This window comes from Petromyzon marinus, chromosome 36 (genome assembly GCF_048934315.1).
Source record: "Petromyzon marinus isolate PM22_M1 ecotype Great Lakes invasive population chromosome 36, UKy_Petmar_22M1.pri1.0, whole genome shotgun sequence".
NCBI lineage: Eukaryota > Metazoa > Chordata > Hyperoartia > Petromyzontiformes > Petromyzontidae > Petromyzon > Petromyzon marinus.
The window spans coordinates 8,979,867-8,993,350 of NC_133702.1; the positions used below are offsets into that span (position 1 = coordinate 8,979,867).

General features: G+C 47.4%; 1 protein-coding gene across 2 annotated transcripts in view; it reads left to right on the plus strand.

Annotated features, from left to right (window-relative positions):
* PLXND1 (plexin D1) overlaps positions 1–13,484 on the plus strand; it is a 91,989-nt gene that overhangs the window by 12,088 nt on the left and 66,417 nt on the right. For both annotated transcript variants that reach the window (XM_076072091.1, XM_032966480.2), the window contains 7 exons: positions 299–399; positions 2,343–2,472; positions 2,921–3,080; positions 5,068–5,176; positions 7,024–7,129; positions 9,886–9,996; positions 12,510–12,605. In XM_076072091.1, the coding sequence (XP_075928206.1) occupies positions 299–399; positions 2,343–2,472; positions 2,921–3,080; positions 5,068–5,176; positions 7,024–7,129; positions 9,886–9,996; positions 12,510–12,605 (813 nt within the window). The remainder of the gene's footprint in view (positions 1–298; positions 400–2,342; positions 2,473–2,920; positions 3,081–5,067; positions 5,177–7,023; positions 7,130–9,885; positions 9,997–12,509; positions 12,606–13,484) is intronic.

Consider the following 13,484-nt stretch of genomic DNA (forward strand, 5'->3'; position numbering starts at 1 on the left):
CCCCCTTATAGCCTTGTAACAAACTGCTGCGAAAGTGCTGTTAGTGAGCAACTGTGAAGGCTGGAACGGCACACGAGGGGGTGGGTAGCTAGCAACCACTCCCCGGACGCCTTTGTCTCCCTAGTTGTGATGTTTACATACCGCACCAGGTACTCAGTTGAGGCTCAGTCGACCTAAACACAGACGCACACACATTCTTCCCGTTAGTCGGACTGTGCCAACTTCCGAACGGTGACTGCGTCCCCTGGTGCCTGACAGTGCTGCGAATTGTCTAGTTTCTTGCACTTACCCGCCACAGATCGGGCGAGTTAAGGTGACGCGGTGTGCTCACCACACTTCGTGCGCGAGCTGCCTGCAAGCCAGGGACCCGTACTGCGGCTGGTGCACGCTTCTGGGAAGGTGAGCCCGTCCCCTCTGCCGCCTCCGGCACTGCGCGGTTTTTCCGTTTCAGCCGCAGCAGTCCGGAACGACGTTCCGGGAAATCTTTTCGGAGTATGTATTTATTATTTTGCGCCGTGCATAGCCAACCGCGCTAACCAGAGACGTGACATCCGCCTTGCCTTGTCCCCGTGATAGCGTGGTGATGCTTGCGGTGGTGTGTGCATATCAGAGTACAGGAACATCCTTCTTGAGTTTTCCTCCTAAGTGACCCACTCTTCCTCCAACCAGTTAGATCTTGTGCTTCCCGTTGAATTTCCCAGGACACCTCCCCACTTTGCAATCTTTCAAACAGTCCCTTCCTCTTCCTACCTCTAGACATTTTTTTTTCCAATCACCCTACCCACCAGAGCATCCTGCAGCAAGCCCTTCCCTCTGACAAAACATGCCAGATCCAGTCACGTTGCCTTCTTGGCAAGATTGCCATCGGGCTTAATCCTTTCTTTCCGAACCTGCCGAAAGACTGCCTTGTTTGTTTTCCGTCCTCTTGATTCTCTCCGTTCAATACCAAATCCTCTTGATTGGAAGATCTCCAATCAAGGACACAGGGTAACAGCACTACAGCATTGTTGTGAATAGGTGTGCTCCGTACACCAGTGGTAGTGCTTTATGCTGACATAATCCCTGCTCCACGCCAGCCGGGCAGCCAGCGTTCCAGACAGCAACGAGTGAAATGAAGTCCTAAGCGTAGTCGCAGTGATGACCCCCCATGAATCCTCGGAAGCCAGAAGTGCACAGCTGTTGCATTTCAAACTCCGCCTGAACATTTCCCTTTCACCGTTTCTGTTTGCTTTAACGGCATAACTACAGCTGCAAAGGATTGTTTTGAAGTCACTAATTATGAATGTTATTTATTTATCCAAGAAAGCCTCCAAGATATTTTCAGGAGGGCGGTTGCTTTGGAATGTTTTGCCCAATTACTTTGTTTGAGAAGTGCAACAACAGTGGTCATTCTGAAGAGCGAACATGGGTAACAGTAAATAGAATCTAAATTCCGTTCTGTCTCTACAATTTAAAAAAATATCTCTTAAGTCCATCAACCGACCAGCTTTCCAAGACCAATCTTACCAAGCAGCATCCGTTTAAAGCAAGTAAACTCTGGGCCAGTTTTGACAGCAATCAGGCTTGTTAAACATATGTGGCTCGTTTAAATCTCCATCTGGATGATGGGAGTGTAGCTAAGTAAATATATTAATTTTTTCCAGCGAAGGCCCACTGAGCTATGTAGCTCTTTTTCAGAAGCGACCTGGCCACAAATGATAGCTCAACGAAGTGGCTTATCGCGCGCAAATGTATAGCAGCCAAACACTCAAAACGCACGTTTCTAAATGTTGGAGGGAAAAACCGGAGGACCCAGAGAAAAACCCAGGTCACCACAATAAGAACATGCAAACTCCAAATATATAGCAGGCGTCAGGGTCAAATACTCTAAACGGTCACCTTCGCTCACCAGTTTCCACTCCTCACTCAAAACTCACTTGTTATTCCGAGCTCACCCCGTAACCCATTAATTTACCCATCATAACCACCACTGCTACTGTTCCCTCTTCACGTTCTCATTATATGGCTATCACTCATTCCCCATTCATTCAACCCATTCATCATCATTTACTGTCATCAATTCCACTTTCAACAAATTCACGCGTACACAGTTTTTCCCCATTGCTTCCTCTCATCTATTTTATTCACCTCGTCTCCACCATTACATTCATAAGCACCGTTCTTAACCTTCTGTAAAGCGCATTGGCTAAGGCGCTATACACAGATTCCTTTAAGATAAGATAATGGTCGGGGTCGAACCCACGACCTCCCGCATACCAGGCGAGGTAGTTCACATCTGGCCACCGTGGTGCACTGTGTGCATGACGGTGTGTGTGTGTGACTCTGTGTGTTCTCGTGAACAGATGCACGTTGCAAAATAGGTGCCCTAACTCCAGCGTTGCCTCTCACTGGGTGGACATTGGCTCTGGGATGACTCGGTGTCCTACTATGGAGTTTACCACCACGTACATCAACGCGGATGAGAGAACGCAGGTCAGCCCCACGTGATTGTTCTTAAACTAGTGATTGTGTGTTGAAGTGGACGCCTATACTGTATATGTGAGTTTCTGCCTGGACATATAGTACTTGTGTGGGTGTCTTTGTGTGTGTCAGATTCTCTGAATGAATTAATGTGGGGGAGTTTAGACGTGCGTGTGTCGGTTTTCTCTGTACGTTTGTGTAAGTTTCTCTGTCTGCACATGCTTGGGTGAGTTTCTGTGTGTGTGTGGGTAAGTTTATCTTTATACGTATGCATTATTTTCTCTGTATGTGTATCTTTCTCTATGTATGTATGTTTAACTTATTTCGCACTGTACGTAGTCAACCGTGCTATTCGGAGGTGAGCGAGTTTCTCTGTACCTTCGAGTGTGCGCGATAGTTTTCCTGCGTGCTCCTCTGTACACCCACGTGTGCCTGTACGTTATTCTTGGCGCGATTACAGGAGGTCAAGGTTCAGGTGTCAGGCCTTGTGCCTGAGCTCAAAGACTTGGACTTGTGGTGTGAGTATGAGGCAACCAAAACCAAGCTCAGCTACGTAAACTCCACGCTGGCCTGCAGCCTCCCGCCACCCGCCAACTTCTCTCAGCTCTCCTCAAACGAAGGTGTGCCCAGCAGTCACGTGGCACGAGCAGTCACGTGGCATGAGCAGTCACGTGGCACGAGCAGTCACGTGGCGGGGTTGTCTCGGGCCCTGGCGCAAGGATAAAAGTTTTTGTTTGTTTGTTGTTAGATTGCATAAATATAAATACGTCGTTAAACCCGCCAACACCCCATACATGCCAATTAGTAAGGTTTTTACGTGAACAAAACGTGCCAATTAGTTACTACCGGTGTGGTGGAGAGTAGACCCACAACATTTACAATGTGAGTGCCGATTTTTATTGGGTGATTACAACCTGGATAGGTGGCAACCCCAGCCACTTACGATTTAGACCGAGGCGCCTCGGTGGTGTCGTACGAGCAGTTCACGTGCACGCATCCACCAATCATAGCCACCCGACTTGAGGACCTGACATTGCTGCACCTCCCCGAGTCCCAGGAATCTCGGAGCGTCTCCGCGTTGCCTACACCTCAAGCCGATAGTGCCAGGGCCCCCGGTCAACCACCAGCGCTTGCCCCTGCCTTCCCCCCCCCCCGCACCCCCTCCATAGCCCGGCACCCGTGCCTCTACAGTCCGTGGGTCCCAATGCACCACGGTTAATCTGCTGTCACGTTGTTCACTTACGGCTCGCGGGAATTTGCGATCGGGCAGGTGCCAAGACGCAGATGCTCCTGCTCGTGTTTGGTCCGGGATAACTGTACAATGCAACTGTACAAGGCCTTGACCTTCGATCACTGTCGATATAAATATGACATTCGGTATCCCTTTTGCTTTTGATGCACGCTGCGATGCAAATTGCTTGAACTTGACATCAATAAGGTCACGAGCATTAGACACTCCGCGAAATGAAATACGATAATGCAATTGGGATTCATACAGTGTCGATTGTGAGCCTCATCTCCTGTGGGTTAGTGTGTGAGTGCGTTTACGCATGGGCAAGCGGAGTCTCGCTGTATTTGTATAAACCTTAGTGCCCTACCGTGGTGTAGATTCATGCAGAGATGCATACCCTCCCCTATCTTGTACTGACCAGCCCTGTGATGAAGGATGGTAACACAACCTCCGTGACTGAAAAGTGTGGGGAGGCCTTCATCCAGCAGTGGATAGATACAGTACGAGAGATGATGTTATATACCATCACTCTTTAGAAGTCACGTGACAATGCAATGGTGAAGGCCAAATCTGAAGCTCATTGTGCATGCATCCAATCACGTTTAGAAGAAATACTATTATATTACTGAAAATTAGTTTTTATTTTACCAGTTAAGGTCCACTGAGCTATGCAGCTCTTTTTCAGAAGCGACCTGGCATCAAATGATAGCTCAACAAAGTCTCTTATTACGTGGACATGTATAGCAGCCAAATACTCAAAGGGCATCCATAATAGAGGTTTTTGGGTTAGATCGCGTAAATATATAAATGTGTCGTTAAAACCCGCCACCACCCGACACAGCCAACTCGTAAGGGTTGTCACGTAAACAGAACGTGCCACTTCGTCACTAATACAGCACACCGGTGTGTTGGAAAGCCAGCACACAGGTGGTGGCGGGTTTTAACAACACATTTATATATTTACGCGATATAATCCAAAAACCTCTATTGTGGATGATATTGGTCGCGAAAGCCTCCTACTTGTTAAACTCAAAGAGCATGTTTCTAAATGTGGAGGGAAAAACCGCAGGACCCGGAGAAAAATTCATGCCACTCCGGTGAGAGACATGCAAACTCCAAATATGCAGCAGGCGTCAGGGTCTGGATCGAACCCACGGCCTACCGAGCGAGGGAGCTAACATCTTAAGAAGACTCGAGACAGAACAAACGAGACAGAACAAATGAGTCGTAGAAAACGAGAAAAAAATATATTAATTCACCAGCCTTTGGTCGATCATTCCAGCGCAATTCTGGATTTCCTCAAACGGGGCACAAAGCAGTTTGCTTCTGAGTAGCCAAACTGAAACGCTGATGTGTGGCTTCCCGCTCAACTGCAGGTTCCCGGACGGTGACAGTCTTCATGATGTACAACCGAACCAGAATACTGTCAGGCAGCGTGACATTCTACAAGTGCTCAAACATCGGAGCGATACATGTCAACATTCCGTGAGTTCATCTTCTTGTTTAACGAGTTGCTTTTTCTTTTTAGTCAAGGTTGTTATTACTTGAGAGGTATCTGCCCCTTTTTTTCGCAAGCGTTGTCCTTTTTTTCTGTTTAAAAAAAAAACAACGTGTTTTTCAATTCACCGTCACTTACGCTACAGCCCAGCTATATGGTGACACGTGCAGCTTCGTGAATTGTGTGCACGTCACAGCTCGCAACCCCGTTGTTAGAGTGGGGCAATGCATGCCGGTCATGCATGCGGACGAGCAAATTAACGGTTGTGACATAAAACACATACTTGGGGAAAATCACACCGTTATATACATTTCGAAAGAATAGTTTTGACCGGCTCGCTGGTTGGCACGCAAGTGAGAGTGCACCGGTAGTGACGTCACCCACACCTCGCAGGGTGTTGCGATTATCATCACCCTCCCCTACTACCCACCTTGCACCCCGGGCCGTGTATCCCATGAACAGGCGTGGGCCATGCCAGTATATATGCTATACGGCTGTGAAACATCGTACCTGCTCCTCTTTTGCCTGGCAAAAAAAAACTTTTTTGTAAGGTGGCCAATATATGATTCGACCGCGTGAGAATGATATTATGTCGTATGTAAAGCACGTAAACGTCACTCATACTGCTATGCAGTATGTAATGCACTGTTAGAAAGGTCGATGGCCGTCGGTGGCGAAAATTAATGATGGGAGTCGCAGCTTACGAACGGAACGCATCTGGGAAGATGTCCATTGAAGAGTTGGAGTGATGACATCAGCCTATACCGTCTGTGCTAGGCGGATTGTTACATTGCAGGATCATGCGGTATCGGTGCAGGCCTTCGATCAGAAGTGGATTGAACATGGCTGAGATGATGACGATGATGATTTTGAAGAGAATACTCTTACATGGGTGTATATTTTTTTCCAGGCATACTGGCGCTTTTCAAACCACTTTGAACACCGCTTCCAACTAATTTCTTGTGTGTGTCATCTGCTGCCAGCGTGAGCCACGGAGATTGTAAAGAGGCAGCAGTAGAAGCAACAGCTTTTTTGTGTCTCAGCCACCACTTGACCTGCCGCAAGTGGGGTGATGTGTCAAGTGACCAGATGCTACTAATATCAACAACGAGAATTATTCGTACATATGGCAATCACACCATTCTCATAGCACACGGCTACCACAAAGGCGCTATGCTTCACAGACGGGGGGGGGGGGGGGGGGGTATAGTCTGCCAGTTGGGGTGAGGGGGGGTAACCAAATGAAGCAATTAGTCAAGTTGTTGACTTGCTGGTACATTTATTTTGAGCGTGACGCCAGTGCACATGGCCTACGCTCGTTCACACAACGTCAAACAACGTCACGGCATCCGTAACGTCCGCAACTAGCACAAACGGAGTTTGCACCGGGGCGGGGGAGGGGGGGGGGGGCAACACCCTGCCCAAAATGGGCACCTTTATGAATTTACTTTTTGGTAGTTTACAATTCAGATAAAACAAAATGTAATTATATTCCTAATGTGAGGGACAAAGCGAACCCCTGCCCGCCTGCCCGCCCGCCCGCCCGCCCGCCCCCCCCCAAATATAGAAGCCAAACTCCGCCTATGGACGGCGCGCATTCGCGGCCAACACACGCCCGCAGTATTAACCAGGGCGGTCGCCCGGTATCCAACCCGCGAAGCCGTGCAACAAATGGCGGCGTAACGCGACGCCAACGGCTCGGCTCGCGTTGCCGCCTCGCCGCGTCGCCCGGCCTGGACCGCGTCGCGCGCAACCGTTTGCGTCGATGCGCCTCTCCTATTGGTTGTTTTTTTTTGTTGTTGTTGTTGTTGTTGCTTTGCCACCGCGGGGGCAGTTGCACCAGCTGCACGGACAGAAGATGGGGCTGCCACTGGTGCGCGGGCGAGCACAGCTGCGTGTCCGCACCGTCACAGTGCTCCGACATCAGTAACGTGGTTAAGGTGCGTAACACGAGGATGATGAGGCTACGCGCGCCGCGCCTTATCGCCGCCAATACGCCTAAGTGCACGAATGGCGTGCCGATCTGCTTTTGCCGAAATTACTTTAGAGCGCCATTAATGGCCACCGCTGCAAGAAATATTCACGGAGGGCTGCCGATTTGAACGAGTAAGTCACGGTGAGAACTCTTGCCAACGGTTTATCTGCTGTTGAAGCTTACGTTTCTGGATTCGGCTAAGTGGTCGTTCTGAAGAAGCAATGAACGCATAAGTAACCCAGATATTTCGATTTAAAGCTTTCGTGAGTGCAGGGATTCACTTTATTGGTTCTTCCGGTAAAGTCACGTAGAAGGGAAATAATAAAATAATAAAAATCAAATATAATAAAATGAAATTCTCACGACGTTTCGGCCACAACACAGGAGGACGGCTACTTGTGTTGTGGCCGAAACGTCGTGAGAATTTGATTTTATCATGTTTTATTTTATTATTTTATTATTTCCCTTCCACGTGACTTTACCAACAGAACCAAGAAGATAACCCAGATATGGCGGTAATGACGCGAGTGTGCATCGATTCCCGCGATTGCCGGTGCAGTATCTCTCTCATTTGGCTGCCGTTTTGGCCATTCACTTTGCTTCACTTAGAGAGAGAGAGAAAAAAGTAAAAAAAACACAAACTAGGCAAGCCAGTCTAATAAGTAACCTAGTTATTAATAATACACAGCCCTTTGTCAATGCCCTGCTGGATGAAAGCCTTGTCTTGAGAGTTGTTTTACTATACTTCACCACGTTGGTCAGTGTACGGGTTGATAAGGAAAGGGAAAAGGGGTCCCAGGACCAGGACCAGAATCAGAGTAAGAATATTTATTTATTTATACTGCCGAAAGAATCTGTTGAGCTATAAAGCTCTTTTTTCACGGATGACCAGTCGGGGCACGGGGTAGGAACGTTACAGCAACAAACAGTACAACAACGACAACACGATAGGAGTGCAAAGTACAAGAAAGGTAAACAGATCACCCAAACACAAACAAATACAACATTAAACCATCCCCCCCATCCTACCAGACAAAGCCCACCGAGGTATTAACTTATTATTATTATCCAAAAGCGACCTGGCCACAAACGATAGCTCAACAAAGTGGCTCATCATTTGGATATTTGAAGCAGCAAAATTATCTAAATAGTCTTAACGCGTGTTTCTATGATGATCACTCACCACTGATGTTAGGCATTTCTGCGAATCAAATTAAAACTGTCTGCATTCACAGCACAGTGCTCAGACTTCCGCTCCACCGCTCCGCCAATTAAACTTCTGAACTCTCTCAAATCTTTTACTGGTCACACGTGACAAAGTGTTTGGTTTTCTAGAGGTATATTTTTGAAGGCTAGAGCTACTCACAAATAATCGAAAACTAAATTGCCAATTATTTTTTGACAGAATCGTATCTCGCCAATGGTGCATATGTACACTCGAATTAATGCAATAGACCAACACAAAAGAACAAGAATTTTCACCACTCTCATCGTTAACACCGTCCATTGACTGAATTTTAGTTTGATTTAAAATAATGCATAACCTCACCAATCCACACTGACTATCGAGTTGAAATAAATCGCCCATGGCTGATATGCATGCGTATGCTTTCATTCAGCAGTGGATTGAGTGAAGGTACAATTGACATTATTTTCGCTATTATTTGTTGTTAATTATTGACATATGTTTTGATTGTCAAAGTGTTTGCAATGTAATTTCTTGAGTTTCCATCCGTTTTAATCTTTTTAATCTTGGGCAGCCATGCATATTGCTTTTTTTTTAGGAACACGCACACACCAGCCAACCCATGTGTATTTCATCTGAGAATAAGAAACCCGTCTGGATTTAATTTTCCATTGCATAAAAAAGCCACCACTAAATTTTGCATGTAAGGGGAGGACAGACAATGTATATGCTCACCAACACAAGTGAAAATGTTTTCCTCAAAAAAACAAAACCGAAAAAAAACGCACAAATAGGGAAAATACAAATAATGTTTCAATAAACTTAATAGGTTGATTGAATAGGTCACAAGTTAAATCACGACAGGGCTACGTTGCTTAGTAGGATCATATTGAACAATTTAATCATTGGGAATGTGCACCGCTCACAGTTTTCGTTCGACTCTGAGTGAGAGAGAGGATGATTCAGAGGCGCGGGAAATCACAGATCGCGGGGGAAGGCAGTCACGGCCTGGTGCCACAACAATTTCCCAAGCTCTACAGTCCTACATTGGGAAGTTTGGCCAACTCCATTCACGAGTGTTTTTACATGTGAGAGGAAACCGGAGGGCCTAAAAAAAACACACGTGGGCGGGCGGTGGTGGTGGGGGGGGGTTAAAACACTCAATCATCGTACAGATGGAATACAGATGGACATTAACACACTTGGCACACTGCCATGCTCTGGCAAGCCTGGAGATGGCGACCTGGACGCCTACGGGTAGGGATTGTATGTACAGCACGTTGAACTTCTTTCGCGCCGTACGTTGCCAACCGTGGTTATCGGAGGTGCGGGGGAAGGACAACAAACAAGTAAAAAGCGGTTCTACCAAATAAATTTGGCGAGGGAGTTTCGCGAGTGCGCGCGATCAACCAGCGCCGTTGATTGACGGTGATGTTCCGACGCGTCGTGCGGCCGGTGCGTCTGGTTGGCGCGGTCCTGGCGTGGTGGAGCCCCCCCCCCCCACCCGGCACTGCGTGATTGTCATTTCCTGCCAGGATGCAAGTGCTTGCCCCCGCATCACGGCCTCTTCTAGCGCGGGGCAGCCCTCAGCGAGTGGGAGCATGACATCCCTCTTCCTCAACACCACCAACACCAAGGCCATCAAGGTACCCCGCTGCCGCCCGGAGACTCGGCAACACCCCATGACTCTTGTTTTAGCGTTTCGACTAAGGACGGTGGAAGCATTTGTCCGTCATCTCTGTCCCGTCTGCCTGTTCGCGGCGGGGTAGGGGCATGATGGGGTGCCACGGTGGTGAGATGTTCACTACCTCGCCTGGTATACAGGAGGTCGCGGGTTCGATCTCGACCCTGACACCTGTATATTTGGAGTTTGCGTGTTAGAATCAACATGCCTTTTAGAGTATTTGGCGCACTATAAATGTCCACGTGATAATCCACTTCGTTGAGCTATAATTTTGTGGCCAGGATGCTTCTGAAATACATATTTTTTTTGTTTTCAATCCTGTAAAGATGTGAACCAATATGAACCCAAATTTAGTAAACATTTCCTGTTGCTGTTAGAAACTAACTCAATAAAAAAAACATTTAGGCATTAGCTCGATCTGTCCGTCCGTTTGTCCATCTCTGTCTGTCTATCTGTCCATCTGTGTGTCTATCCTGAACGGGAGGTGGGTGGTAAACACGTTTTCATTGAGCGATGTTATTATACTAGCTCAAGAAATGAGACGATGGGAGAGAATTCCAAAGTGGAGCAGCGCGTGGGAAGCAGGGAGAGAAGTGTTGTCGTGATCTACAGAGTGGCGGTTGCATACTTCATGGATGAGACGAAACAGTCGCGTCTTGTATCCTGAATCCTCAACATGGGTGGATAAATCAACGAGTGAAGTTCACGGGGAACAAAAGCCATGCTAGAAGGGAAACAAGCGGTGATAAGGGGGCGACTGACTGCCAGTGAGCAAGTGACTGGAGATTCAACATCCCACTGTTTCCAGATGTAATCAAACAACCAACTAACAACCCAAAGTGCTTGGGCCTGGAAAAAATAAATATATATTTAAGAATCCTCTCTGAACCCAGCTGGGCTCTGGCAATGAAGGCCACAGTAAAGAGAATCATGCATTAGATTTATGACCTATTACAATGTTAAAGAGATCTGATTTCTCACAACGCATTCACCACGTGCCCACTGCAGACTGTGCGGTGGGTTAGGGTCCAATTCCAGTCCACCCACCAGCGCCTGCCAGCAGCATCTGCTCTCGCTACAGGCGAGCTCTTCCTTAATCTTGACCCATCTTCATACGAAGACTCCCACAAGAGCTGTTTAACTGTCCGCCGCCTCCGGTAGCTGTTCATTTTGCATTATTTTCCCGTTTGATGTGACAGCCTAGCAGCTGCGTATGGTCTCGGATTAAGCGCGTAGACCAGCAGTCGGAGCGGCTCACTCCCCGAGTGTACAGTAATTGCTCTTGGGTCAGCAATACGATTTACGCAGCCGCCCACTGGCTGTTGTGGGTTTATTGCCAACGCCGTAGGGGGACATTAACCACACTGTGGCACCATTAGCAAGCGTGGGCCATCGCGCACAAATTGCCATCGTGACTAATCCCAAATTTTGACAGTTACTCAGTAACTCAGCGGTTTTTTTTCTGAGGAAGAGCTCTCACGTCTGTTATTCATAGGAGTGGAATGATACACCCCCACTTCCCCCCTCTCCATCACCTCATCTCCACCCACTTCGACCCAAGTGCATAATTTTCTGTGAATTGTTATCTTTGTTCAGTTTCTCAATTTACATTTTAGCCCCTCTCGTGGCTGCAGGGGTGATGCAAAACCCATTACACACAAACAAACTAAAGGTGCAGCCCCTGCAATAACTCTTTGCTTGCACGACTGCTGGTGGAAAGGGCCTCCAGTGGAGAGGAAGCTCTAGGGAGCCCATTTGCAATGTTTTTTTCTGTGCCAACTCTTCCTCGCTGGCCAGATGTTTTGTGACAGGTGGCAGTGCCCACACTTTACCCCGCCGCGTGCGACGTGCCGACTGAATGACTGTCATGTACCCACTTGTACTGCTGGGCAGACAAGAGGCGGGGTGGGGGGGGGGGTGCGGGATTTAAGAAACTTGCACCGTTGTTTCAACTGCCGTGCCGGGATATCGAAGCAAAGGCCTTTGGATCACAAGTCCAGTGTTGAAACTATTACCCCTTTGGCATATATGAACCTTACTCCGTGGGGGTACCATAGTACCCCGGATCTCGCATCATGTCCGTGATGCAGTCATTTTGAGTCTGTTGATGGTCGGCGATGCGGCAATCGACTCGTCTCGACGAGCTGTACACGATGCACCACTGCGGTGTGTACGAGCGTTCAGGGTTTCAGCGCAATCGTCCTCGCTGCGTTTCGATATCGCGGAGTGTGGCACTGATTTCGGATTGATTGGTAACCCCAGTCGTGGAGTTAAGTAACACCCCTGGAAAAAATAGTGTCCCAGAAATAAAATATTTAATTGCCTCGGCCATTTTGTGTTATTTGGATTAATATCGAAAAATAAATATGGGTGGATAGATCATTATGCTTCTAATTATTTTTCAGGTTTCCCTTTAAAGAAATAGTTTCAGCTAAAAAGGAAGTCCTTTGAATGAATGGGCGTGCCTCTTTGCAGGACAAGAATGTGAAGCTTGTGTGCAAGATTGGTACGAAAATCATCGTAGATGCAGAATGGGTCAACGCAGACACCATCAAATGTTCTCCCGTAAAGGTGAGCCCAGTACGTCAGGTGTCCCCAGGTAAGGTTACAACGTCACTATAAATGTTGCCGTTAAGCCACCACCACCACCTGACACACCCGGTAAGATTTGTCACGTAAAACTATTTACAACTTCAGCACACCGGTGTGTTGGAGAGTAAACCCACAACATTTACAATTTCACTACCACGTTTCGCTGGTTGTAATTACAACCAGCTTTATCAGGCCATTTTGCCAGAATTGTGAAGAAGTCTTCTTGGTTCTGGTCTTAAAAAAAAAAATCAAGATGTCGTCGGGTGTGGAGACCAGAGGGGGGTTAATTATTATGAATAACATTGGTCGCGAAAACCTACGTGTTAAACTAAGATTAACCGTCGCGTGTCTTTACTCGCTGGGAACTGAGATGCAGGAGGATATGTGAAACAGTCGTAGACTGTACACGCGAACATCCGGAGGAAATGACAAAAGTGAAGCAAAAACCTGTTGAGACATGAAATGCTGTTTACCGTGCGTTAGACGTAAGTGAGCGTCCGCGAGATTAAGAACACGTGACTGAGTGGCTCTGAGCTTGGCTCCGCGCCTCTGACTTGCGGCCGTTACGTCCGCAAATTTGCGCGCGTTATAAATTGCATTATTATTATAATAAAATGGTTGGATTTGTGACCGTCTGCAGGAAATGACACCGTGCACAGACACTGATAATTAACATTTATAAAGCGCCCTTAAACGATCATTCTTAAGGGCGTTATGCATGGCAAGGCGGAAATAGTTTTAAAACAACCAAGGATAGACGGAAGTGAGAAAGACGTTTGAAAATAACTAGAGAGAGAGAAAGCCATCATAAACGTATACGTTTTTAGTCGGGATTTGAAGATTTGTGAAGTGTCTGCG